Consider the following 24,893-nt stretch of genomic DNA (forward strand, 5'->3'; position numbering starts at 1 on the left):
CCACAAGCAGCCAAGATATGTTAAGGTAAATAATGTCTATCTCTACAACAAAGAAAGCATGCTCTAGAGAAATTGCTGTTGGGTGTTCACCGCTGTATCTTAGATATGTGATGTCCATAAGTCTGATGACTGAAAAGTTTCCAAGACAAAATTTGAATACCAAGAAAATACAGTAAAATGTAGCTATGATGGAAAATAGTTCCACCTGATTTCACTGCAGTAAACAGAAATCGTGCTAAACACTATATTACTGTAGTCTGCATAAATTATACATGTAAAACACACTCAGTGGTTTATATCTATGGAAATAGATATGATTATGTCTGGCACACATCATACCAGTACTGTGCCAGTTTCTCCACAGATTTCTGCACTTCTGGCAGTAGCCGGCACATAAGTCTAAACTGATGTTTACAGCATCATGGGAAATCCAAAGTTTCCGTAAACATGTTCAAATGCCAGGAGATGTTATAAACTGTATCAACAGGGGTTGTAAATTCTGGCAAGCAGATCAGAATTACTCAGAACAGGGAGCTGGCGCCTTTAAAAGTGTGCCACGATGATGGATTAACATGCAGCGTGCAGTGGCCTTGTACGCTTAGAACTGAGGAATTATGAGCACTGGAAAAGCATGTGACATATTGTCTGTGCTGCAAATTTTTGGAGGATAGAAAATGGGTGCAATGATTCTTTACATTAGGTGTGCGGCATGAAGGTTGGAGATTCTAATACTGGCATAAAATAAGAAAGCAATGTACCTGGCCTGGTTCAGTACACATCTAATTCAACTGATAAAATATTCCCACTTAAGCAAGTACTAAATTTAGTCTGTACAATACATTAAAATATGGAACAGGTAAAGGCTGCTCTGTCAAGAAATTACAGGATACCATTTTTTTCTTTATCTATTTAGTTATACATCACTTGGTCCTGTATAATGTAATGTCAAAATTGCATGTTTAGTACTGGATGGGTTTTAAAAAAAAAAAAAATCAATTTTTTACCCTTGTGATTATATTTGCACACAGCTGACATTAATAATCTGCACTGTACACCACAAAGAGGAAAAAACTAATTTTGTGTAAAGACTACACTTCATACACGAGTTGCTTCATAGGTTTTTTCCCCATTTACTGCTCGGAATTTATAATAAAACAAACACAAAACCACAGTTAATTCATGAAAGAGGCCAAAATAATGCCAGCCAGCCAAATGTTCAGGATTTTTGGATGGATAAAGACTACCAATGAAGCAGAAAATAAGCAAACCGTCAACACTGAACAATTTCCAACACATCTATCGGTTCTTCCAGCAGTGACTTCCCTGTATTTGGCTCCTGGCCTAAAGGCGAACTTCAACTCCACTGGTGATGTCCTAAACTGCAGGACCAAAGCTGTTATTTGACCTCCTATATCCCCTACTCTCCCTCCATATGTTCTTTATTGAACTCCCTACTTTCTGGCCCAGCCCCTTTCCTTCCTACTTTATCTGTCTCAGGTAACATATGCACACTCACCATAGCACCCAACCTCATGCAGACTCATTTTACTGTACACTTACTGCTTCTTAGCCTCCTCAAATTTGTGGATTAGCTTGCGGAGGCCACTGCTCTTGAACCCCTGGCAGTGGGCGGCCGGGGCCCCAAGCGTTACCACGTCATAAGTGTGATCTGTGGAGGAGGAGGCACACATTTCTGGTCACATGCACGTGGATTGCAGGGTGTGCAGAAAGCTCTGGCTTGCATTGACAGACACGTAACCTGAGGTTGACACAGGTTGAGCTATGTATTTGCTGGTAAACTGAGTTTTACAGATTGCTTTAGCACCATGCTCCTGCAGGATGGTGCATGTCACAAGATAAATCAAATTTTGGACAAGGTGTGCCTTCACCCAGCGGTTAAGTTTACACGTAAGGTTACACGTTAATAAATCATTCACAAAATCTAAAAGAAATATTTACTGAAGCATTCCTCTTATAACACCTTAAATATTACGCCGTTTCTCAACGTTTTTGTGTTTTATCTTTTAAAAACCTGCATCTTACCAAATCCTGATTCATCCTGTACCCTCATTCTCTGGACATGCAGATTGGTGGGCATGAACTCCAGCTTTCTCTCTGCCTTCAGGGTACTGGCCTTGAAGGAGGGACCTGATGGAAAGGTGGTTGAAAAGCAGTGCGAGACTTCAAGTGGCAGAAAAAGATGACCCATGCAATGTTATGTGTGGGTCTGACGTCACATTATTTCTCTTGACAGATGGACAACAAGTCACCCAAGGGTTTTTTTTAAATTTAATGTTATTTTTTTTTTTTTTGTCAAATCCATATGGCATGTATTTGCAGGAGAAGAACAAACAATAATAATCTTCAGTGGCTCCAGATTTACTTAACTGCATTACCTCTGATCACCACCCCCTTCTTTCCCTACTCAATGGCAATAAATTATAGAGGCGATTGGCCAGTGGGCCAGGTGCTTCTGAAGCCAGACTGATTCATGTGTGTGAATGTGGAAAAGAAGAAGAGGAATGCAGTGTGTAGGTACTGTATGCATGTGTGCTGAGACGAGAGAGATCTTTCGGTGTGGAGGTGGAATTGAGCAGTTGCTGCTTTGACTGGGGATATGAAAAGCTGTAGGTAAGAATAGATGTAGGTCACAGAGAAACATTCTCAGGCTTAACACAGGATGTGGTGCTTAACTGCTCAATTGATAAGTGACACCTTTAAGTTGGCATAGAGCAGCTGCTAGATATCACAAGTGGAGGAGAAAGTGATTCTATAGGTGTTTAAGAAGACTAAGTAATCTTTCGTATCCAGAGAGAAATAAGTCTCCTTGCAGGCTGATATGCAGGGAAAAATGTAAAACATGTCCTAATCCTCACACAGATTAGTAAAAGACAAGTTGTGTTAAACTGAACTTTTGACTGCTAGTATGATGAAGACGAATTTGGAGGCACGAGGCTCAGTGGTTAGAGCCACTGCTTTAAAATCAAAGGCCCGGGGTTCAAATTTTGCAAGCTTCTCCAGGTCCCTAGAGCAAGGTACTTATTTTAAATTGCTCCAATAAAAACACCCTGCTGTATAAACAGGAAAATGACTGTAAATAGTAATATTTATGTAGGTACTGTACCCAACTCACCTTTATATTCATGTAGATCAGCAAGGGTCTCCTGGTATGTGAGGATTATGGTCTGGTACTGAGTGATAATCTGTCGCCGAAGGTTCTCCCAGCATGGAGATAGCTCTCCCAGCTCCTCCAGCTCACACACCCTGAACATCCAGAGACATTGAATATCATGGACAAAAATACACAGTGGTGTGATTAACACAAACCACAGACACACACGACATGCAACTACTATTCACCCTAAATATGCAGTCATTAGCACAAACTGTGAGCACAAAGACAATGTCATGAAGGCAGACATGGTGTTCTTAGAACTCAGCCTGGTAATACCACCACTGTGCCCTAATATTCAATCAGAGAATCCCAGTACTGTTATTACCAAGCTGCCTTGATATATATGTGCGTGCATGCATACCTAGCTGCATCCTCCTCAAGCAGCAACTTGACAAACTGTCTGGGGACATTGACAGAGAGCACGCTCTCGGCCATCTGCTCTAGGATCCGCAGATGATTCCCGTCCGTGGTTGGGAACCGATACATTCGGGACATGACACCGCCAAACACTGCAGGGGACAGGAGAAACAGCAGCCCCTTAGTCTGCTCATGTCCAAAAGCTCTGACCCGACTGCACCGTGTTGTACGGAATCATGCTTCAAGTGGTGCCATAACTGCAAATTTTTGTTGAGAACAAAATGGTTTCTTTTTCATACAGCCAGTGTAAAATGGGCTGCATCCTGGACTAACATACATAGGACCAGCAAGCCCACTTTAGGCAGAAATACATGGCCTACATTTATGCTCCCCTGCCCTTTGTTGACAGTGATAGCTTGAAAGCCAGCACCAAAGCCACTGGATGTGCCTGTTCAAGGGTGACTGAATCTGAGAGATTCAAGTCAATCTGTAAAGGAGACCCATGACACTGATTCAGGATGGAGCAGATGTTCCCAAGTCGAGCGGCAGACACGGATACGCTCGCATGCTGGCTCAAAACATGCAGGTTATTCCGGTGACACTGCAGAAAGAACTATAATAAGACCCTTAATAGTGAGGGGAAAACCTGCACTTTGTCTTTGCATTAAACCAGCTCATGTGTCAAATGCAAATGTGTTTAATATCTTTTTAAAACTGTCACAAACTCTAACATATCTACACCCCAAAACACAACATTGAATGAAACTACAATGCTCGATAAATTTACATTTATTTATATTGTTACAAGTGGGGGGTGCGGTGGTGCAGTGGGTTGGACCACAGTCCTGCTCTCCAGTGGGTCTGGGGTTCAAGTCCCGCTTGGGGTGCCTTGCGACGGACTGGCGTCCCGTCCTGGGTGTGTCCCCTCCCCCTCCAGCCTTACGCCCTGTGTTGCTGGGTAGGCTCCGGTTCCCCGTGACCCCATATGGGACAAGCGGTTCTGAAAATGTGTGTGTGTGTGTGTGTGTGTGTATATTGTTACATGTAGATTACATCAAATGATTTAGCTGACAATTTTCTCCAAAGCAACTTATAATTACTTACCCACTTATACAGCTGGGTAATTTTACCAGAGCTATTTAGAGTAAGTACCTTACTCAACAGTACCACAACCAGAAGTGAGAGTTGAACCAACAACCCTCAGAGTTAAAGGCAGCATCTTTAACCACTACCCTGTCAGTCACCCTAATTCCTTGCTGTCTCGAAAATCTCCATTAAATTGTGTTAATGAGGGGATTGCTTTGGAAGCAGTCTGTAATTTGGGAAGACATTTTCAGTCCATAGCTACATTACAGCTTATCAGAAAAGGAAATTACCAAGTCAGACACATGACACGACATAAGTGCCATTTGAAAACCGAACACTTGTTTAACAAGGGAACATCATAAACCACAAGTCTAGATCAAGAGGTGAGATAAAAATGAAAAAAAACAGAAGCACAGTGACTATTGCAACAATTTGTTCAAAACATTGCTTTCAATAGCCAAATTTAGTTCTTTGCAATGATTATTGAACAGTGTAATCAAAATAATAATTAAGAACACAATTCACAACTGCAAACTTAAAAGTGTGATTTGGTTATATTCAGTGTGGTTTTTCTACCTGATTTCAGAAGACTGTCTTTACACAAAGATGCTCTTTTGGCTCTTATTCTCATGGACTCCGTCAGGCTTTCGTCCACTGGCAGGACCATCTAAGGACACAAGAAAGGGTAATGTGACCACTCGTATCCGGTGGGGGCATGCTACAAGGAGAGGAGGTCTGAATGGGGGTCTCACCCTGCCGTTGACAGAGTCGGGCAGCCGGGACACTGGAGCCCTCTGGTCCCTTTTCTCCTCCATTTGCCAGGCGATGACGGTAATGTTTCCCATCTGCTCGTTCTCTGCAGATCTGAAAATGGAGAAGACTGGTCAGTGGAACACTGGCTCCTGGGTGTCCCATGAGCAAGTGTTGCTCAGGGATAAATGTGGTACATCCCGTTGCTTTTTCTAACCAGTCAAACAGAGGGGTGAAAAGGAGAAATGCGTAGAGGTGACCAGCACTGTACCTGAGCCCCAGGTGTAGCCTGTGATGTTTATCCTGCAGGAGTTCCTTCACAGTAAACATTGCGGAACCCAGCAGGTACATCTGAGAAAGCGGCAACACAAGCTGTCAATCAACAGGTCGACTCAAGAGAGAAACCAGGTAAACACCTGCTTACTGTATTGAATTTCCAACAAAAAAAATCCGCCTTATGCTGGCTTACAGATGTAAAGCATACTGGGCTTCCAGTGTATCAATGAATATAGCTGTAAATATTTTAGTTAATTTTCCTGGACTAAAGTGACTGCAAAGTGTGAGAAATGCTGAAGAGCGTGGCCTGACCGTGCCCTGAGAGCGATCCTTGACATCGTACACCGACAGCTTGACCTGCGTCTGCTGGTTGATGAGCGAGTCTTGGAAAAAGGCAATGCTGCTCAGGAAGACGGGGTTACTTGTGCCCTGAGAGGGGGTCAGAGGTCACAGAGATGCGTAAGACCCTTCTGTGCATACAGATGTATTTCAGGAAAATTACCATTCGTGACTGGGTATCCGTGGTATGTATACAGTAGTACTGATGTTTCTGCTCGGTGAAATTCTGAGCTTCTGATTTTTCATACGGGGAAAATCTGCTCAGTGCATCATCCACACTGACTCATGAGCCGAATCCTTGGAGACAAGCATATTGGCTGGGAATGTAGTTTGTGAGCAGTACAACATTACTGGAAACCAATGTTTAACCACAGTAAAGTATTGTGTAATAATACATTGTACTGGAGGAACTCTGTTGCAATCTGAGTCTGTTCCAACATGCTATATTTTGTTTTACCACTGAAATTTAAAATGTTAGTATGCTTTTTTATATTTGCTCCAGGTTATGGCAATTGTTTGTTACACATGACAGCAAGAGCTGAGCTACGAAATCAAAGCACTCCTTCTCAAACAGCCAAGCTTGTCATTGTACTTGTAATTACAGGTCATGGCAAGGACAGCTCACCTCGATGATCTCTGTCTGGGCATGTTTGGTCCAGAAGGCCTGAGGGGGTGTGGTGCAGCTCACGGTCACAAAAGTGTTTGGTTTGCGGTCCAGAGCTGGAGTGGTCAGCTCACTGCAGGCTGGGTTGGGCAGTCCAGTCAATTCACATTGTTACCAGCAGTCAGCATAACAGACTAGCATGTACTACAAAAGTCACATTTGCCTGAAATGCATCTGGAAATACCAGTCCGGTGGGAAAATTGTAAAGATAGAACTCCAGATAATAGAAGGGCAAGGAAACGGGGTAAAAAGTAAAGAAACAGTCTAACTACACAACATATGCTGTATACACAACATATGCTGTAAAACTGAAATACAGATGTCATCGAATGTAGAGGTCTGAGCTAGATGGATTTTTGGAAGATGTGGACCTCATGCACAATGGTCACAGTATCCATATTCCCCCAGATCCAATGCTGGATCTATGATGGCTTATGACTCACACAGCTACTTCAAAAATTTGAATTGGTGGCATAAAAAGTACAACAGAGATACTACAGAAGAGTCCTTAATTTAAATGGTAACTCTTGGCCAATGGTCACATTTGTGGTTAAAAAACCGATACTGAACATATAAGGTGTCTAACACGGTGTGTGTGCAATGTGCATCCCTTACTGCTGGTTCTTTTTAAACAAGCAAAAGACAGCGAGTGCTGTATTTCAGACTGTTTGAACTATAACGGTGTCCTCAGCTCACCAAGACTGAACTCCAGAACAGGCTCATCTGGGTCCTGGCTGTTTCCTGGAGGGTTACAATGCAACAAGCCACCATTCAGTTCAAAACACTTCATATCCTGGCTAAATTAACATCAGGCCTCAGCAGCTTCACCGAGAACACTAATGTAAGCTACCCCATTTGACAAGCAGCATTTTTACAACAAGTAGTAACACTTTTGTTTTTGCTCTGATTTCAGAAAACAAAGTGTACACAGAATCAACATCTATTAAGTACAGTATGAATGGACTCATTTTCATCTGAATGGAATAACAAAATGGTGTCTGATTCAGCAGTTGAAGGACAACGAGACAGAAATAACTGAGAGCCTGTTTAACATGGAGCAGCAGAGTGGATCCATGTAACCAAGGCAACCGTTCTGGTTCACCCACCTGCAAGCGTGAGCCCCATCATCTCAGAGGAGAGGTCGAAGGTGTTAGCGCGGTACACCGACCACGGCCGGTGCCGTGCGCTGTGGTCTCTGGACATCTTGACCGGGCAGATGGAGGCGGGCAGAGGTCAGGGGGAGCCAAGGGGAGCAGGAGGCTCTGGAAACGTGCTCAAGCTGGTCTAGCCGTCTATAGGGCCTCCCCGTCTCCTCCTGGGGCCCACGGCCCTGATGAGTCTCTCCGGCCCAAGCTGCAGGAAGGAAAGGACAGCTCAGCTCACTGAAAAGCTCAACAAGCAGAGCAGAAATAAAAGCACCTTACAAACCGCAAGTCCATGTTCCTAATGATGCCCTGACTGGCTCGTGCCATTTTCTTTTTCTGTCTTCGCACTGAATCTTTTACCCCGGTTGCTGCGCGGAAGGTTGACGTGCTATAAGACACAGCGCTCTGTGATCCAGAACACAACACAAGACCTTTCTGTGCACCTTTCGTACATTGTTTTTGGTTCAGGACAGCAGCACACACAAATGATAATGTGCACTGCAGAATTTTAAAAAGAAAAACTCTTACTGAAACATAGTGCTCAGAATTATTCCTCTGAACTAATATGATGCTGCCATTTTAGCGTTCCTGAGATGGACATAAGCAGGTATCTGACATTATTATTATTAGAATTTAGTCATTCATATGACACATTTTTCCAAAGCATCCACACAGCTAGGGAAATTTTACTGGAGTAATGTAGGGTAAGTACCTTATTCAAGGGTTTTACAGAAGTAGCAATTTAAAGCTGGGTCCTTTGAGTGCAGCTTCAACCACAATGCCACCTGTTGCCCTCATACAGCAGAGGAGAGCTCTGGAAAATTGCTCTGTTGACCAACACATTAAATTAAGAAAGGTTTAGGACTAGGGCTTAGTCTTTTCCCACCCCTGTGAGTCAGTCCACAGGCACTATAACACAAGATCTAGAAGTGTCTGTGTGTCTCCATGCATCGCTTTAATTAATGAAATACGTGTGGTAGTCCAAGGTGGACTACATGGATATTGCAGGTGTGAGTTTTGCACTTGTTGGGCCACAACCCGGACTGCACCCTATTCTTACCTAAACAGCTCACGCCATATTGCTTTCCACAAGAATCTTAAAAACTGCACTGCAGGCTGAATTAAGTATCCCCCTCCTTACAAACTTTGAGTTCTCCATTAGCAGTGGCCTCGAAAGCAAACCTAGTTAAAACACAATGTAGTTCACTAGACAGTAAGAATGCTGATATTTTTACAGAAGTTGCATCTCTGGGACAATGTGGCAATTAGTGATGGCATAAAGGAGTTCTCCAGTTCCTTTTCTATTTCACTTGTTTACAGGTTTGCACTGACAAAGGTTAACCGGTGGACAACTGCTAGTATACTGGTTAGAGCTACTGCCTTTGACCCAAAGGTTGCAAGTTTGATCCCCACCCTCCTGCTGTTGTACCCTTGAGCAAGGCACTTACCCTAAATAGCGCCAGTGAAATTACTCAGCTGTATAAATGGATAAGTAATTGTAAGCACCTTTGGGTTGCTTTGGAAAAAAACATCAGCTGAATGAATAAATAAAAACTAGCAACAACATGAAATACAGATTACTGTGTGTAAGACAGCAATGCAGAATGGCTTAATTTCTCTACAACACGGTGCAACATGACTTCTTACAAGTTAGCCTTGAGTCGACATTTAATGTATCAAATGAACTCTTAAAAATAAGCGGCAAATAAGTTGAAATGAAACCAGTTCTCACACAGATTGACCAATGAAGGAACAGAAAATAATTAAAAACTGATAGCTTTAGTGTATGTATATCTCTCTTTTTCATTCTACATTAAACGTACGACACCTCCCCATGCCATTCACTATCAGACACAGGCTGCCCCTGTTTGACGTGAGCTATCTACACTTGCCATGTTAGAAATGAGCAATTAACCCATTTACACCGAGCCTGGGGACTCTGGGTGAGAAAAAGCATCCATCTAGAGCGACCTATTTCGGTCCTTGGCACAAGATGGGGCAAACGGAGACTCCTATCTCCTGGGACCAGCACAAGAGAGGAAGGTGCAGAAACTCACACCTATTTTGGCCCTTCCAGCATCATTCTAGCAGGAGGGTAGAACAAAGGTTTCTGTGTTCCTATATGCATGCCAGTGTGCAAAGGCCAGCATATTTAGCACAACACAACACTCTTCAGGGCAGGATGCACCCCAAGGAAGGCTCTAATAAGGAGGAATCCCAGAGCAATTTGCTCTACACTTTATATTTCCAAAAAAAGTAAGTTCAGAATTAACTGGACAGCAGGATTTGAAAATCCGCTGTGGTTTTGATTCATGATTGAATAGGGATTGCATTGGTGATTGAGTGGTGAATCAACTAAAAATAATTCATCTCAGCTCTGAATGATCTGATGCCATGAACTGGGACTTGATTCACTAACTAAAATCTACAATGTTCTGCAAGAGTACAGTGCTCCTCTTTGAGCAGGAGGAGCATGTGGGTTAAAGGATGTGCTGGTATTTACCGCTACACTCATTTAATCAGCAGTGAAAGTGATTTTGATTGAAAGCATTGCATAATTAATTCAAATGCATCTTGAGAACTGTTGTTTTCTTATGTTGTAAGAACAGAATTTTAATTAGCCAGTTAGAGACTTACGACAGAATTGCCATGAGACTGGTCACAACAACGAGCTACACTGGACACAGAGGCTAACCTGAAATATAAGGGGTACATTACAAAATTTATACTTTTGATTAATCTGTGGCACAATGCAAACAATGGACCGTAGCCTGATGATCTGAAAGATGCCCAACCATTACCTTGCAATCTTTATGCCCTAGGTTTAAATCCCTGCTCCTGCCACAGTACCATTGATCAAGAGAATTACCTTAAATTCCTCAAGTAAAAAAATGCTTTGGCTGTATAAACGGGCAAATAATTGTAAGTAATTTATTATACAAACCTCTCATTGTGTTTCACCTTGGATAAAGGCATTAGTTAAATAGATAATAAATAATGACAACAAAACCTTAACCCTGAGCAATGAGGAAAGTAACATGGCCTGATGAGTAATGTTTTACTCTTTTTCTTGACTAATGATCGGTTTGTGTTTGAAGAAGGCCAAAAGGATGTCTTCAATACACATTGTCTATACTGTTTGTACATGGTGGTAGACCACTGAGCCCAATGACTGAACTATTCAGTTGTGCAGCTGCCCTGGAATATGAAGCAAACTTTGTCAACTAGGGAAACCCAATGACACAAAAGTTCATTCTGAGATAACACCCGGAAACACAATGCTAAACAGATCAAGAGTAATTTCGTGACAAATAGGTTGAAGTCAAATGTCTTCTACGGCCTTCCAATTCACTAGATTTAGCCACAATTCATATTAGATGTTCCTCTTTATCCATTAAAGAACTAGAAAGCCTTCTTCTGGAAGAATGTTCAGGTACACCGCTGAACCATTCAGGACTTGTGGGACAGGATTCCAAAAGAGAAAAGTCTCCATTTATTTGTATATTGTTTAGTGTTTCTGAAGTTTCATCCTTTGTGTACTCACAGAGTGAAAATCCAGAAATGTAATCCATATGTGTAATAAAAACAGTGCAACTCATTGAGTTTTGGGCAATTGCCAATGTCATGTATTTGTGATGAGATTGTGTGTAAGGAGTGTAAATGCCACAGGCGTCAGGGATCTTCTGGGATGCCAAAGACTGCACAAGATACCTCCACCACAACTCAAAAAAAATCATCTTTTATACTGAAAAAGATCACTGGGAGTGAAAATGACAAAAAACATTTTGAATTTTCTGATGGTCTATCCTCTCTCCTGGGTTCTGTACCTTCCATCCCGAGCATCCTCCATACTGCCAACAGATACCACTGACCTGGTTGGAAATTATTTTTGCTTGCCTAGCTGTAACAGGACCATGCTCTTCTGAGCTCTTATCCAGCCTGGAATCAGAGATCTTGCAGTAAGATCTTGTTTTCATGTAAACAAAATGCCTCCAGCTGACACTAAGCAGGTGTCTCATTGAGCTGCAATCACCCTGCAGAATTACGTATATCTTGGAGGACACTTTCGCTAACCTGAGGTAGCACAAAGGATTAAATCTGAAGACACATGTACTGAAATGAACACCGCTAATAATAGGTCGGTGCATTAAGTCTTGTGAGATATTTGCTCTGCTCATACAAAGCCCAAAAACCCTTTATTCCTTCACGAAGGTGAACCCTCAAAATAGCACCAATAAAGACCCAATTTTCCTGACTCTGCCTGGATTCTCACAGAGACTAGGTATGCCCTCATTACAACCAAGATAATGATCTTCTTTTTAAACTGTGTATCTCTGGAGGGTGAGTCTGAACTAAAAATCCAGTGGTTTGTCACAGCTTAGACAACATGGTACTGCGGCCATCTACAGACTCACAAGAAAACAGAGAATAAAAAATGCCAAGGACATAGAGATTGATCCTTCTTTAAATCATCCATAACACAATTTCCAAAGAAGCCAGACAAACGTAATTTTATAGTTACCTCACTCTGTCTCTTGTACTTTTACTCTGTGAAGTCATGATCTGTGAGTCATCCTAAGTAAAGGTGACAAACTCACCATAAATGGAGTGGATAAATGGGACCCAAAAGATGGCTGTAAGAGGTATGAGTGAGGCCCCACATTTGCATCCAGAGAAGGCAAAAGGAAAGGCAAACCAGCGAGCTGAAAATGGAAAACACCTTCTATTATAATACTTGGGTGTATTTGGGGAGCAGTTGAACAGAAAGCGAAAAATATTTTCTACTTCTGCATACTTATGTATTGCAGATGAAAACAGACAAATGCATAGCTAATGCTGAACATCTTTCTGGTGGAGAAATTAAGGAGCAATCAAGGCAGAAGTGTTCGTTATATGACATAATGTTTGCCAGATACCCAACAGACACCTCAAGCTGATTACACTTCTTGGCAAGTCTCCTGTACTTTGCAGAAGATGTAGTGAAGTCATTCACTGGAGGAACAAACCAAAATGCTCTGAAAATATGCTTCAATGTCAAAACATAAGGGACAGCTGGTAACGTAGTGGCAAGAGCAGCTGCCTTCGGACCCAAGTGTCACAGATTCAAATTCCATCTCCAGCTGTAGTACCCTTGTGTAAAGTACTTACCATAAAATTACCCAGCTGTTCAAATGGGTTGACTGATGTATGTAGCTTAACATTATAAGCCACTATGGAGAAAAGCATGAGCTAAATCAATAAATGTAAACCAAAGTGTTGTAAAAAGTCTTTTGTTATTTGCCTGCTGCTTAGGAGACACATCTGTCTAAAATAAGCTGGAATTTTGCTCATTTCACAGAGACAAATATTTATCCGTGGCACTTTGTACCAAGGTAGCTACAATCGCTTTGTACCTTGTTCAACAGCAAAACCCTCCAGGACTTGAACCTCATTTCCTCTTACAAGTCCAAAAGGGTCCTCTATGTTCGTAAGGCACTTCACGGTACCGTTTCCAAATGACTTCTTCTCTGGGGACCCGTTTCTGGCCTTCAACTTTCCAGCAACAGAAGACACGGTGCAGTGGTCACGTTGACCATAATAGGGCAAAACTAGTTTTTTCCACCTTCGCAGCACTGAGGAAAGGAGTCTGAGGACCATACAGAGAAAACGTCAGCTAAGGCTCACACAACGCCCCTCCTCCTCGACGCGCAACAGCACTCGCACCAACAGCCTTATCAGCTCACACTGCAGCTCTCTCGCTTACAAAACCAAAGCCACGGTGAAAACAGAAGGCTGTGTTTTGGTACCGGTTTGACTTTTTCCAATTCCTGCCCTCCTTCACCTCTCTCCCGCGCAAATCTTTTTATAAACCACAGACTCTCGACGCCTGTACAAACAGATCGACCGGGGGACTGCAGCCCACGTGTATGGCAATGACGCGTGAACTGCACGCAGTGATCAGACACAAAACGAACCTTTACACCAAGCTGTGTGAATCCAAAGATCACAGCCTTAGTTGTTCTAACCTCTCAGGAAAGTGCTGACATATTTGTTCTATTTTCATTCCCTTTCTCATTTTTTCCTTCACTGTTTTTTTCCCCAGCTGAAGTGAAAAACAATAATTTTGAAAATCAATGACCACAGTGCTGTTTCAGGGATCTCTGAAGGGCCATGAAGAAAAGATGTGAGACTGAATATCTTACTCTGTACTAACATGCTATAAAAGACAGCGGTGAGGATTCGCTATATTGCGTCAGAAATCTAAGGCCTGCAGGATTCAAACATAACAGGGCTTCTCAACACGTCAGTCTCTTCCCAAGGAACTCTGGATCATCACTTCAGCCTTTCATCATCCCAAGTCGCTCTGAGTCACGTCACAATGCTAATTTGCCAAGTTTCAGCCTCAGTTGCCATGGCAACTACAAAAACTTTGAGCGATCTTGCATACTCAAATTATAGATCGCACTGACGGTAACACAGAGGTAGATGATCCACAGGAAGAGGAACTAAGAAAAATGCACATTTTGCCAGAAACAGACAGAAAAGGACTGTAAACCTGTGTGTATGCTTGAATTACAGTCAATATTGGTGTGGTGTGTGAGGCTCTATGTGGGAGCAAATGAGTACAGCCCAGATGGGGGAGGGGGGCACACACTAGAAGGATGGGCTTGGGGGTGGCAGTGGCATTAGCTGAAAGGGAGAGGGAAAGGTTTCAAATAAATGAAAAAGCATTCAGAGTCAAAAGGCTGTAAGTTTCTGAGAAAAGGTGATTTGCAGGAAGGGGTGTGTGTGTGTGTGTGTGTGTGTGTGTGTGCGTGCGCGCGCGCACCCTGGCAGACTGAAGCCCTCTCTGGACTAGTACAGCTAAGAATGATGCTAACCACAGCAGGTAAATGTCTCACCATACAGTTTACACAAACTACAGCAATGAAATCAGTGCACTGGGGTGCAAGTGATTAAAGAGAAGCCAATAAACCAATTTTATCTGCAGCAATCTGTGATCCAGGTTTACTCCAAAGTGATGTGCAATGACTATGTACTATTTGTTATGTTCATCCACAATTACAAACATACAGTGCTTGATACACTGCACTAAACTCCCTACAATTCATTTACAAATTTATTCAGCCGAGCAATGTAACATACACACACAAAAGGTAATTCATAGTAGGCAATTCATTTGACACAGACGTCTTTGGGAGGAAACTCACATGAGTGTGGAGAAAACAGAAACTTCATGGAGGCCAAGTGGGGATTGAACCCACAGCACAGATGTTGTAAGACACTAGCGCTACCTGCTGCACCTTCTCACAGTCTGCAACGGAAACAGATCCACTGAGATTACCTGGCTCAAGAAACAGCCAACCTGAAATCTTCAAAACGACAACTCTGAATCTCAACATCCGCAAATTTGAGAACCAAGAGAAGTGAAATTGACACAGAGGTGCCTGGGTTTGTGATGCTGCTCGTAGGAGTGGCTGTTGCTTTGATCCCGAGGAAAACCCGAACCCAGCACGACGACCCACATCATTCACCAACACTCTGACAGAAGGGCTCAGCGAGAAGTGTCATCGCTAAGAGACAGGGCAACATCTTTCAGGTTAAACTGACAGAGCTGATTTGGAAATGCCAGCGGAACCCCTGGAGTGCTGATGCAACGCAGTGTAAACATGACCTCCTGTGCTTGTGACTAGTCTACACCAACACTAAGTGGGTATTAATCAAAAAAGCATATAAGGAGACCCATCACATTAATGTTAAGCTCAGATAAGAAGAGGGTACATTGCTCTTCTTAACAAACCAAGCTGTGCTGCATCTGAACGCGTGTAGCTCAAAGCAGGCGACTCGGCTCTGTCCTTATTTCATGTCGTTGCAAGAGCACTTCCTGAGCCGAAGCAGAATCAGAAAGTCCCCGCTTCCCTCTCTCTGAGAAGCGCCTTGCCACAGGCGGCACACGTGTGCACTGAAGTCGCTGGAAGGCACACGGGGCTGGGCGGAGCACAGCACCCTTCAAAGCGTCTATGGAAGTGACGGACAAGCAGTCTTGATGGCGAGTCCATGGATACTGTTGACAACGGGCTCATTTTGTCACTGAAAAGTGCACGTTTAAAGGTCAAAGAGGTGTTTGCATGCAAAAGGTCTTCTGATCACCCACAGTGTCAGGCAGCATGTTCAGTGGCTCATTGTTGTCATGAGGAAATGGAGCTGAAACGGCCACCCAACGGGTACTCCACAATGGCAAACGAAAGCCTTCGGCCCATCAACCTCCATTTCGCTCTCCTGCATGACAAGCAAATCAGACCATTTTAAATAAATAAATAAATGCATACAGTTCTGCTTTCAGCAGACATGCTGGTTTCACTTTGTAAGTGTCTCAAAAAAAGGGATTAAAAAAACTCAGCAAAAACTTACAACTTAGAATTCTGTTCAGAAATGAATAGTCACATGGACTCTACAGGTTTGTAAGCAGCAGTAAAAAGTGAATTTTTCTTGGAATCTTCTGCATGGCGAGGGGGGTGCGGTGGCGCAGTGGGTTGGACCGCAGTCCTGCTGTCCAGTGGGTCTGGGGTTCGAGTCCCGCTTGGGGTGCCTTGCGGCGGACTGGCGTCCCGTCCTGGGTGTGTCCCCTTCCCCCTCCGGCCTTACGCCCTGTGTTGCCGGGTAGGCTCCGGTTCCCCGTGACCCCGTAAGGGGGCAAGCGGTTCTGATAATGGTTCTTCTACATGGCTTACAGGGGTATACTGATTAAACTTGTTCAAAGACTGAGAAATTCAGATTAACTACATGTTTTGGCTGCCAAAGTGGAGGCAATTTAATGCAGCGATGTTTACTACATATGCATAACGGTATTTGAATGCACAAATACTGCAGGCGTGGAGATGTTTTGCCTACTGTGAGATGTCACGCATATACAAATGTGCTTTCTCCAGCTGCAGGCCACGTAATATGAATGGAAATAAGCAAACACATGCATAAGAAAGACCTAACTAGATTGCTCAAATCCAGGGTATGTATGACTGTGCAATTATTTTAAGATGTTTTAAGCTGGAGGCAGTAATTTCCTTTTTCAACTGTAGAGAAAGGACATAAATGGAACTTTTGTATATTTTTCAATAACACGTTCTGTCTGAAAATAGCGAGAAACATAAAACAGAAGGCAAATTAACATTAATAACAATTATACCAGTTAGGATTATTAATGGATACAAAGGCTATGGAAATTAATTTTCTTTCTCAGAATATATTAAACAAAAATGAGTAATACATTTTATCTGTAAGTCAACAAAGCACTTGTGCCATATTGTTTAGAATACATCACGCACAATGAAATGACTATTGACCATCTTGCCTTGTGTCATTGATCTGCCACACTCTCCCCGAGAGAAGATGGAAAGAGGACCCTGAGACCTACCGGCAAACATCACCACACAACAGAAGACAACAGAGGTCTACATGACAATGCAACTGAATCGAAACCTGAACTATGAATGACAACACTACCTCACTGGACTTCTCGTTGGCATGCTGGGAAAGACATCAGGAGTAGGTGACTACAGCTTTCTCCCACATGTACCTGGTCCACTACCACCACCATCACCATGACCAACACAATGTCTATGAAGGAAAAAGACAGAAGTTCACTCTGGTGACATGGCCTGGGGGATGTGTTAAACTGGCATGTCAATGTGGTTTCTGTTGTTGCTCAAACAGTAGTGACAAGGCAATCACTTGCACATCACGGCTGAGGGAAGACCGCGATATCCACGCTGCCAGCTGTGAAATACGCTCTTCTGCTGAGGCCCAGCAGTAACACTTTCCCTTTCTGCAGCATTTGACTCTCTGTCCTCTTAAGGAGCCTACTTTTATTTGCTCTTGTCCAGGATGTCCCCCAGGAATAAACAATGTGAGAAACACAGAGGCAGACAGAAATACACCAAACAAGCAAAACAGAGACCAGGACTGCAGCCAATGTCCAGCAAAACTGACTCACTCCAGCTCGAGTGGTGCTGCCTGCTGCTGGTAAACAATCACTCTGCGGGTAAACAACGTGAGCCTTACTAATGCCTGGGAATGGGTTCACACTGCACAGCATGCACCACCCTCCCCATTCGACATTGAACACAGGCTGTAAACACACACGGCAAGCAACCACACGCCAGCATTTCAGTCCCCTTTCTTTGCACCGCTGTAAAAATTAAGATCAACAAAACCCTTCTGCTCTATAGCCTGACAGTCCAGCACTAAAGCAAGAGGGAAGGGGCATGAGACAACGAGAGAGAAAACAGAGAAGGGTTAAGAGGGAGAAGATGAAGGACACCCTTAGACATGTGAGCAGTGACATCCCTAGCGCTGTTGCTTCGCCATTGTCTGATGACCTTAATGAAAACAAAGCCAGACCAGCCAGAATATAAAGAGATCCCAATCCTCAGAGACAATCTTTTCCCAGGAGTGAGTTTTCCTCCATCCCGGCACTCCAAAAAGTCTAGTCCCAGCTCACATTGTGCCACACAGTTTCAGAGCATGCTATTTATGCTGATTTGGCAGGGAAGCTGAAACATCCCCGGAATACAGTGTTGATCTCATCAATGCTCAAGACACCACGAGACTCAGGACTTGCTGATGGGGCTATAATTTCTACTTCAGTACTTCGTCAAGTGTTTTCCCTGTGCCAAGTACTACCGCTGTCAAGTGTGTACTTGCATGCTGTTAGACAAAAGTGCAGGTTGCCAAAAGCAAAAGGTGTGCTGCTTATACAAAATAAAGTGACCATGGCAGTGATCTACATGCAAGTTTTATCAGACGTTTTACACAATACAATAAAAGTCTACACGATACCAAAAAATACCTTTTCTACAAACATTTCTAAATATCCTTGATCTAGTCTTGGCCCTGCTATGCAACCCAATTTTAAAGAAGTCAAAGAAGAAGCATTACATACATCCACTGTTAGTAACTGACTGCTCGATGCAGGGTCGCAGCAGTCCAGACCCTTTCCTGGAAGCACAGGACATGAGGCAGGGTATACCCTGAACAGGATGACAGCTCATGGTGTGCAATCACACACACTTACCTTAAACATACTACACAATTAAGAGTCACCAATGCACTAGAAAGATGTTTGATCTATGGGAAAAAACCGGTCCAGACATGAAGAGAATATGCAAACTCCACATCAACTGTGTGGATGTGAACTCATGTCCAAATCTACAGACACCAAGGCTACAGACTATACCACAGTGCCACCTACAATGAGCATGACAGAACAGGAAAATTACAGAAAAAAATATCTAAAGCAGGTGTTCAGGATCATGCATATGTTCTGTAATGAAACTGAAGCAGAAAACCACCAACAGAAATACACTACAGATTAAGAGAAATTGTGAGTTTAACTGTTTGCATACAGATGGTGCTATCAATATCATTAACAGAGAGAAGACTGGGGAGCCGGTAATGTGGTGGTTAGAGCTGTTACTGTGCAGTTAAAAAAGCTGTTGAGAAGTGTAGTACCCCTGATCAAGATACTTACCCTGAACTGTTACAGTAAATATATCCTCCTGTATGAATGGACAAATTATGAAAATGTTGCTCATCCTACAATTGTTACATTGCCAAATACTGAAGTTGCCCCAGGCACAAACTTCTTAAGGAGAGTATTTTTAATTGGGTAAGAACACAATTTCCTTTACCGTGGTGAAGTAAAGCCACTGTAACACCCAAAGAGAACCAGGACTTCACTGGACTGAAGAGAACAACCAAACTGCCACTGGAGCAAAAAGGGGTATGAACTTCATATATGTGTGAATGATGTGTATAAAAGAGTATGGTTGTTTGCGTTAGTGTGCGCGCACAGGCAATCATGTGAGAAAAAGACCAAAGGACCGTGTACATGTGTATTTACGTTTCCACTTGGCTGCCTCCACGTGTCTGAGCCATACAGATGTGCATAAGGAAAAAAGGTCTTTTTTTTTTTTTTAAATAATAAATAAATAAAAAAAAACTGCTCTTTTCTGAATAAGAAGTCCAATAAAAACCTTTTCAATAGGATCAGGCTAAATCTAGAAAACACAGAAATCCAAGTACACACTCTTTATACACACACACATTTTCAGAACCGCTTGTCCCATACGGGGTTGCGGGGAACCGGAGCCTACCCGGTAACACAGGGCGTAAGGCCGGAGGGGGAGGAGACACACCCAGGACGGGACGCCAGTCTGTCGCAAGGCACCCCAAGCGGGACTCGAACCCCAGACCCACCGGAGAGCAGGGCTGCGGTCCAACCCACTGCACCACCACGCCCCCACACTCTTTATATCATGTTAAAAATATTTTCTTTGTCTCTGTCCATTAAAGTACATCCTAAACTTCAAAGCAGTTCTAACTGATTTATTCATGACAATATGTGACACAGTAGAAACACAAGAGGCAACTGGATGGCTTTTCAGTGTTTATAAAATATACCATAAAAAGAATATTCACAATACCCTCTTTATATTAAAGACTATTAACGTAGCCCTTCACTATTAATGAACTAACATGTAGTTTTAAAAGCAAGATCATATTCAATAGAATAACCAACCGTACAAGCACAGATTAACACACACACAATGTCTACAACTGCTTTTTCTGAGCTGGGTCGTGGCGATCTGGAGTGTAAACCAGCAACACAAGGCACAAGGCTGTAGGGGGAGGGGGACACACCCTGGATGGGACGCCAGTCTGCCCCAAGGCACCCCAAGCAGGACTCAAACCCCAGACCCACAACAGAGCAGGCCCTGGTCAAACCCACTGCTCCCCACACAGATTAACAGAATCACATTAAATAAGTGACTTTTTAAACAATGGATTAAGACAAATTGCTGCACTCACTTACTTTCACATGCATTAGTTGAACCTTTCCAAACTTTGTAGAGGAGATAGTGAGGAAAAGCCCATATTGAAACTGATGTCACTGTCTGAGAAAATGAATGATGGCCATAGGTGACTCATAAATTAGCCATGGCATTTGCATTTTACAGATTTCACACAAGTCCATCAAATAATGAAAGAGGAAGATCATCCGCTGGTGGAAAAAAAAAAAAAAAAAAAACCAAGGAGCTGCATGTCAGTTATGGTGTCAGTAATACAAGACTGACATTTCCTCACTGCAGTGGTGTGCCTTCCATTGGTGACCCCCAGAATGACCGTATGGTACATACACAGATAGCCGAACCCATCAGATTGGAAAGGAAACAAATGACTACAGAGCCGTAATAGGCCAACTCTTCATTTTTACCTTAAATTTATTTACTGTTCCACTGAACAATCCAGTGACTTTAAAGCACACAAACTCTGAAACTGCTTGTCCCAAGTGGGGTCGTGGCAAACCAGAGCCTAACCCAGCAACACAGGGGGACACACCCAGGACGGGACGCCAGTCTGTCGTAAGGCACCCCAAGCAGGACTCGAACCCCAGACCCACTGGAGAGCAGGACCCGGTCAAACCTGCTGCCCCACCGCACCCCCCTTTGACTTTAAAGCGAAAGAACAAATTTAAACACAAATGTCCTTCAAAAGAAGGAGACGCCACCTGCATACAGAAATTCGTCCAGTTCCCGCAACTGGAAAGAAGTGACGGTGGTGGGTATTCCACGACACTACAAGCTCAACAGTCCTAAAATATCCTCTTTAGAAAAAATGGAAAAAAAAAAAAGTATGTGTTTCCAGAAGTGCTGCAGCAGTGTGGTTCTGGGTTCGCCCCCTTGGGAATGCAGTGACCCACTATCGAGGCCCATGGTCCACGCGGGCCTTTATCGCTGGGAAACGTCCTTAGCGTGGCTTTTCGCTCCGGCTCACACCGACCCTTATTCCCGAGCTCAACCCGGGGGTCACCAAAGGTCAGCGCCCGTGGATCCACCTGCTCTCCAATTGCGCTCGAGGTACTCGGTTACCGTCCATCCGACTAATGGCCCGGTGTGTGAGAAACCCTCCCCGGGGGTGTCACGAGACTGAGTGTGTGCGGTGACGGTCAGTTTCGTGCCATTTTGGTACATCCTTCTCAACTCGGTTAATGGACACACTCTCCACATCGCCGCAAGTCTGTGTTACTGACCTAAAATCTGTAATGTTATCAACGCTTGACCTGAGGCGGTTTTGCTATTCTTGCGCTTTCAATACACTTTTCTTTTAACCTTTAGTCAGCTCACACCCTGCCCTGGTCCAAGGTGCAACAGTGTAAGAAAACCAACTGATGATCTGTCCATAGAGGGGTCTTCTCACGGTATCCTTTCAGGATATGTACCTGGTAATACATCAAGAGGGGAGATTGAATGCAGGATTTTCTGGTAACTAGACAAGAAATGAAACCACTACCCTCCGCAATAATTATATAACCAATCACTTTGCTAATCCACGTCTGTGGCAGAGGTTCTTGGCCCTTCGCGGCCAGAGACCCCTGTGGAGGGAAAAAAATGCTCTTAAAAACAGAAAATAAGGGAACAATATGAATATTGCACTTACTGCACCGAAAATTAAGCGCCTTCACACAGAACTAGGTCCGAAGTTAGGAAAATCACAAATATTTTAATTTAACGCGTAACTTTTACGTACGGAGTAGTTACCCGGCGCTATTTGGGCGCCGCTCGATGCTCGCGCGCGGACAACAGCGCTGCAGGCCTTTCCAGAGCGTAGCGCCCGCGCGTCTCCTCCTCAGCGCCCAGCCAGCACCCTGCCCCTTTACCGCTTCATTCACGTTTGGCAAAATAACGAAAGCTCCCTGGTATTGCTTGTTCGTGTTGGTTTCACATCCGTCACATTCACAGAATGTAGGGGGAAAAGCAAGTGTCGCTCATTTCACCTGTCGTAAGTGTATTGTTGGGGGGTGTTCGGAGAGTCCCGCGCGCGCGAAGCGCGACCACAAGCGCGCCGTCTGAGTGCGTCTTCCGCCGTTTTTCTCTCACACCGCGAGGAGGTGCTGAACACCAAGCTAAGCACATGCATGCAGTCTCTCGCCGCACGCCGCCTTGGTCGGATAAGAATCCGCAGTGACTCAAGGCGAAATATTTACAGTCGTACGTGCTGTTTATTTATTTAGCATAACTGCTGGACTTATGCGCACCAGGCTGTCAGCGAGGGAACGATGATCGGAAGCGCCGCGTTTCCGCACCAATGCAACTCAATCGCATTACCACACCATAACATATTACATCTCATCTGCATAATTTCCAATGCTGAAATGCCCTTCTGTTCATACATGATCTGACATCTTAAAATAAAGCAGTGCTGTCGCATTACGCTGACATAAATCGGCTGACTGAAAACAAATTATAATTATTATTGCTATGATGATTATCATGCGGGTGAAGGTAAAACGAAGATGCGAACCGCCCACCGTTCGGCGTTCCGCTCAAAAACCATGATGATTTTGCATCAGAACTCAACTGCGCATACATTTGTTCACCCTTGCAGCTCTGACACTCACGTTTCTAGGACGCGGGAACACGATCCATCTCGCTTTCCTAGGCTGGCGATTGTTGTGCGTGTTTTTTTAAATTCAATTCAGACCCATTTCCTCCTACTCCTTCATCTACAGCAGCTCTGACTGTAAGAGCTACTGGCTCCGCCCTTTCTGTGACGCTGACTGACGTCACGACACCGCTCCTAGCACCGCCCCCTTTCCCTGTGCCGCGCATTGCCCTGACAGGCTAAATCTTACCGCGTGCTTGACGCAGTGACGTAAAATGTTGTACGTGTCTGAAACAGGCCTGTGCAATAAACGTTATGAATATATGAATGTCAACTTGGCTTTGGATATATGTACTGCATTGTTTAGGCTATACTTGATGCCTGTGCTCAGTAGCATTTTGAAACTTTTTGCCTAATATAAAATGAGAAAACAAAATAATCTATACATATTTTTATTTTTTCATTTTCACTGTAAAATCTCAGTAAAGATTCAGTAAAGACAGTAAGTTATACAAAGAGTGCTAAGGGGTAGGGCTGTTGTTCACCGTGGTTACCAGACTAAAGGGTGTAAATAACCAGTGTATCCATTCCCTCTGGATGGATCCAACCTGCTTCTGGAAGAGAGACCAAGTGAGGCAGTAATGATGTCCCTCAACTGTCACCATAGGACTTTTCTGTTCACAGTCACAATTCAGTATCAATCAGAACCTCAATGGTCTACTATGCAAATAGTCAATAACTTAAGATGTATTACCAAATTAATCTGAAAGGCTACTCTAAGTCAAAGTGCAATACTGCTACAGTACAATGGCTTCAGCAAGGCCAACAGTACTTTGTGGTCGAAATTCTGCTGATACATCAAAAGCTCTACCTCCACCTTGTGGTTTTAAGCAGGCATTTTCACAGCTTCAAAACAGGACTTTGGTTGGCTGTAAAATATTGGGTTTTACAGAGCAGGAGCATTCACTCCAGGTCCCAGTGTTTTTATTAAATTATCAGAGTATTTAGGACTATCTCATTGCACCATATAAGGTTAAAAAACTCTGGTTATGCTGTAGGACCCTTGATCAAAGTCCTTACTTTGAATTAACATGGCTGGAAAACTGCAGTATAAAGTCAAATCATTGTAAAGATTGATATCAAACACTGTAAATCACTTTGGACAAAGCTGCATAAATAAATGTAATAATGGTGTCTCTCATAATGATCACAGTTCCTATGAACTAGGTTTGCTGTGGCATTATTTATTTATTTTTTTACTTCCACAATAACAGATTTTTTTAAAATAATCTGCAGATGCCTGTCACTGAAAGTAAATAGAGAAGATCAGTTCTTATACTGTTTGGAAATCTCCCTTTTTCTCTCAGTTTAATCTCTGTAAAATTATACAACTAAGTAGTCATTTGGGTGCTTTTGGGACTACATTTCTTTTTAGGAACCTGGTGAGATGTATTATAGCACGTTTGGGTTCAGATTTTTTGTTTTTCTTTCTTCCATGACCGGTTTGCTTTCTTTGTAGCTTTGATTCCTTATTTAGTAATTTAATGTGTAGCAATCCTTTTATTTGCTTTAATTATGTCTATTAAGTGCTCACTTGTACCAAGTGCTCATGCTAAAGTAAACTTCTGTGAATGTTGTGTACATTTTGCCATACCAAAACTTTAAGATGTTAATATTGTAA

The 24,893-nt window shown here is 43.2% G+C and overlaps 1 protein-coding gene across 6 annotated transcripts in view; it reads right to left on the bottom strand.

Moving 5' to 3' along the window:
- The window catches only part of LOC108920556 (type I inositol 3,4-bisphosphate 4-phosphatase-like), a 41,928-nt gene extending 18,558 nt beyond the window's left edge, over window positions 1-23,370 (bottom strand). For all 6 annotated transcript variants that reach the window (XM_018729391.2, XM_018729390.2, XM_018729385.2 and 3 more), the window contains exons 1-12: window positions 23,229-23,370; window positions 7,754-8,000; window positions 7,344-7,388; window positions 6,609-6,727; window positions 5,957-6,073; window positions 5,640-5,719; window positions 5,371-5,482; window positions 5,195-5,285; window positions 3,537-3,684; window positions 3,134-3,264; window positions 2,044-2,148; window positions 1,561-1,669 (exon numbers count right to left, since the gene is read on the bottom strand). In XM_018729391.2, the coding sequence (XP_018584907.1) occupies window positions 1,561-1,669; window positions 2,044-2,148; window positions 3,134-3,264; window positions 3,537-3,684; window positions 5,195-5,285; window positions 5,371-5,482; window positions 5,640-5,719; window positions 5,957-6,073; window positions 6,609-6,727; window positions 7,344-7,388; window positions 7,754-7,850 (1,154 nt within the window). In that variant the 5' untranslated portion in view covers window positions 7,851-8,000; window positions 23,229-23,370. The remainder of the gene's footprint in view (window positions 1-1,560; window positions 1,670-2,043; window positions 2,149-3,133; window positions 3,265-3,536; window positions 3,685-5,194; window positions 5,286-5,370; window positions 5,483-5,639; window positions 5,720-5,956; window positions 6,074-6,608; window positions 6,728-7,343; window positions 7,389-7,753; window positions 8,001-23,228) is intronic.
- Window positions 23,371-24,893: the final 1,523 nt, after the last annotated feature.

The sequence above is a fragment of the Scleropages formosus genome, chromosome 14, assembly GCF_900964775.1.
Source record: "Scleropages formosus chromosome 14, fSclFor1.1, whole genome shotgun sequence".
NCBI lineage: Eukaryota > Metazoa > Chordata > Actinopteri > Osteoglossiformes > Osteoglossidae > Scleropages > Scleropages formosus.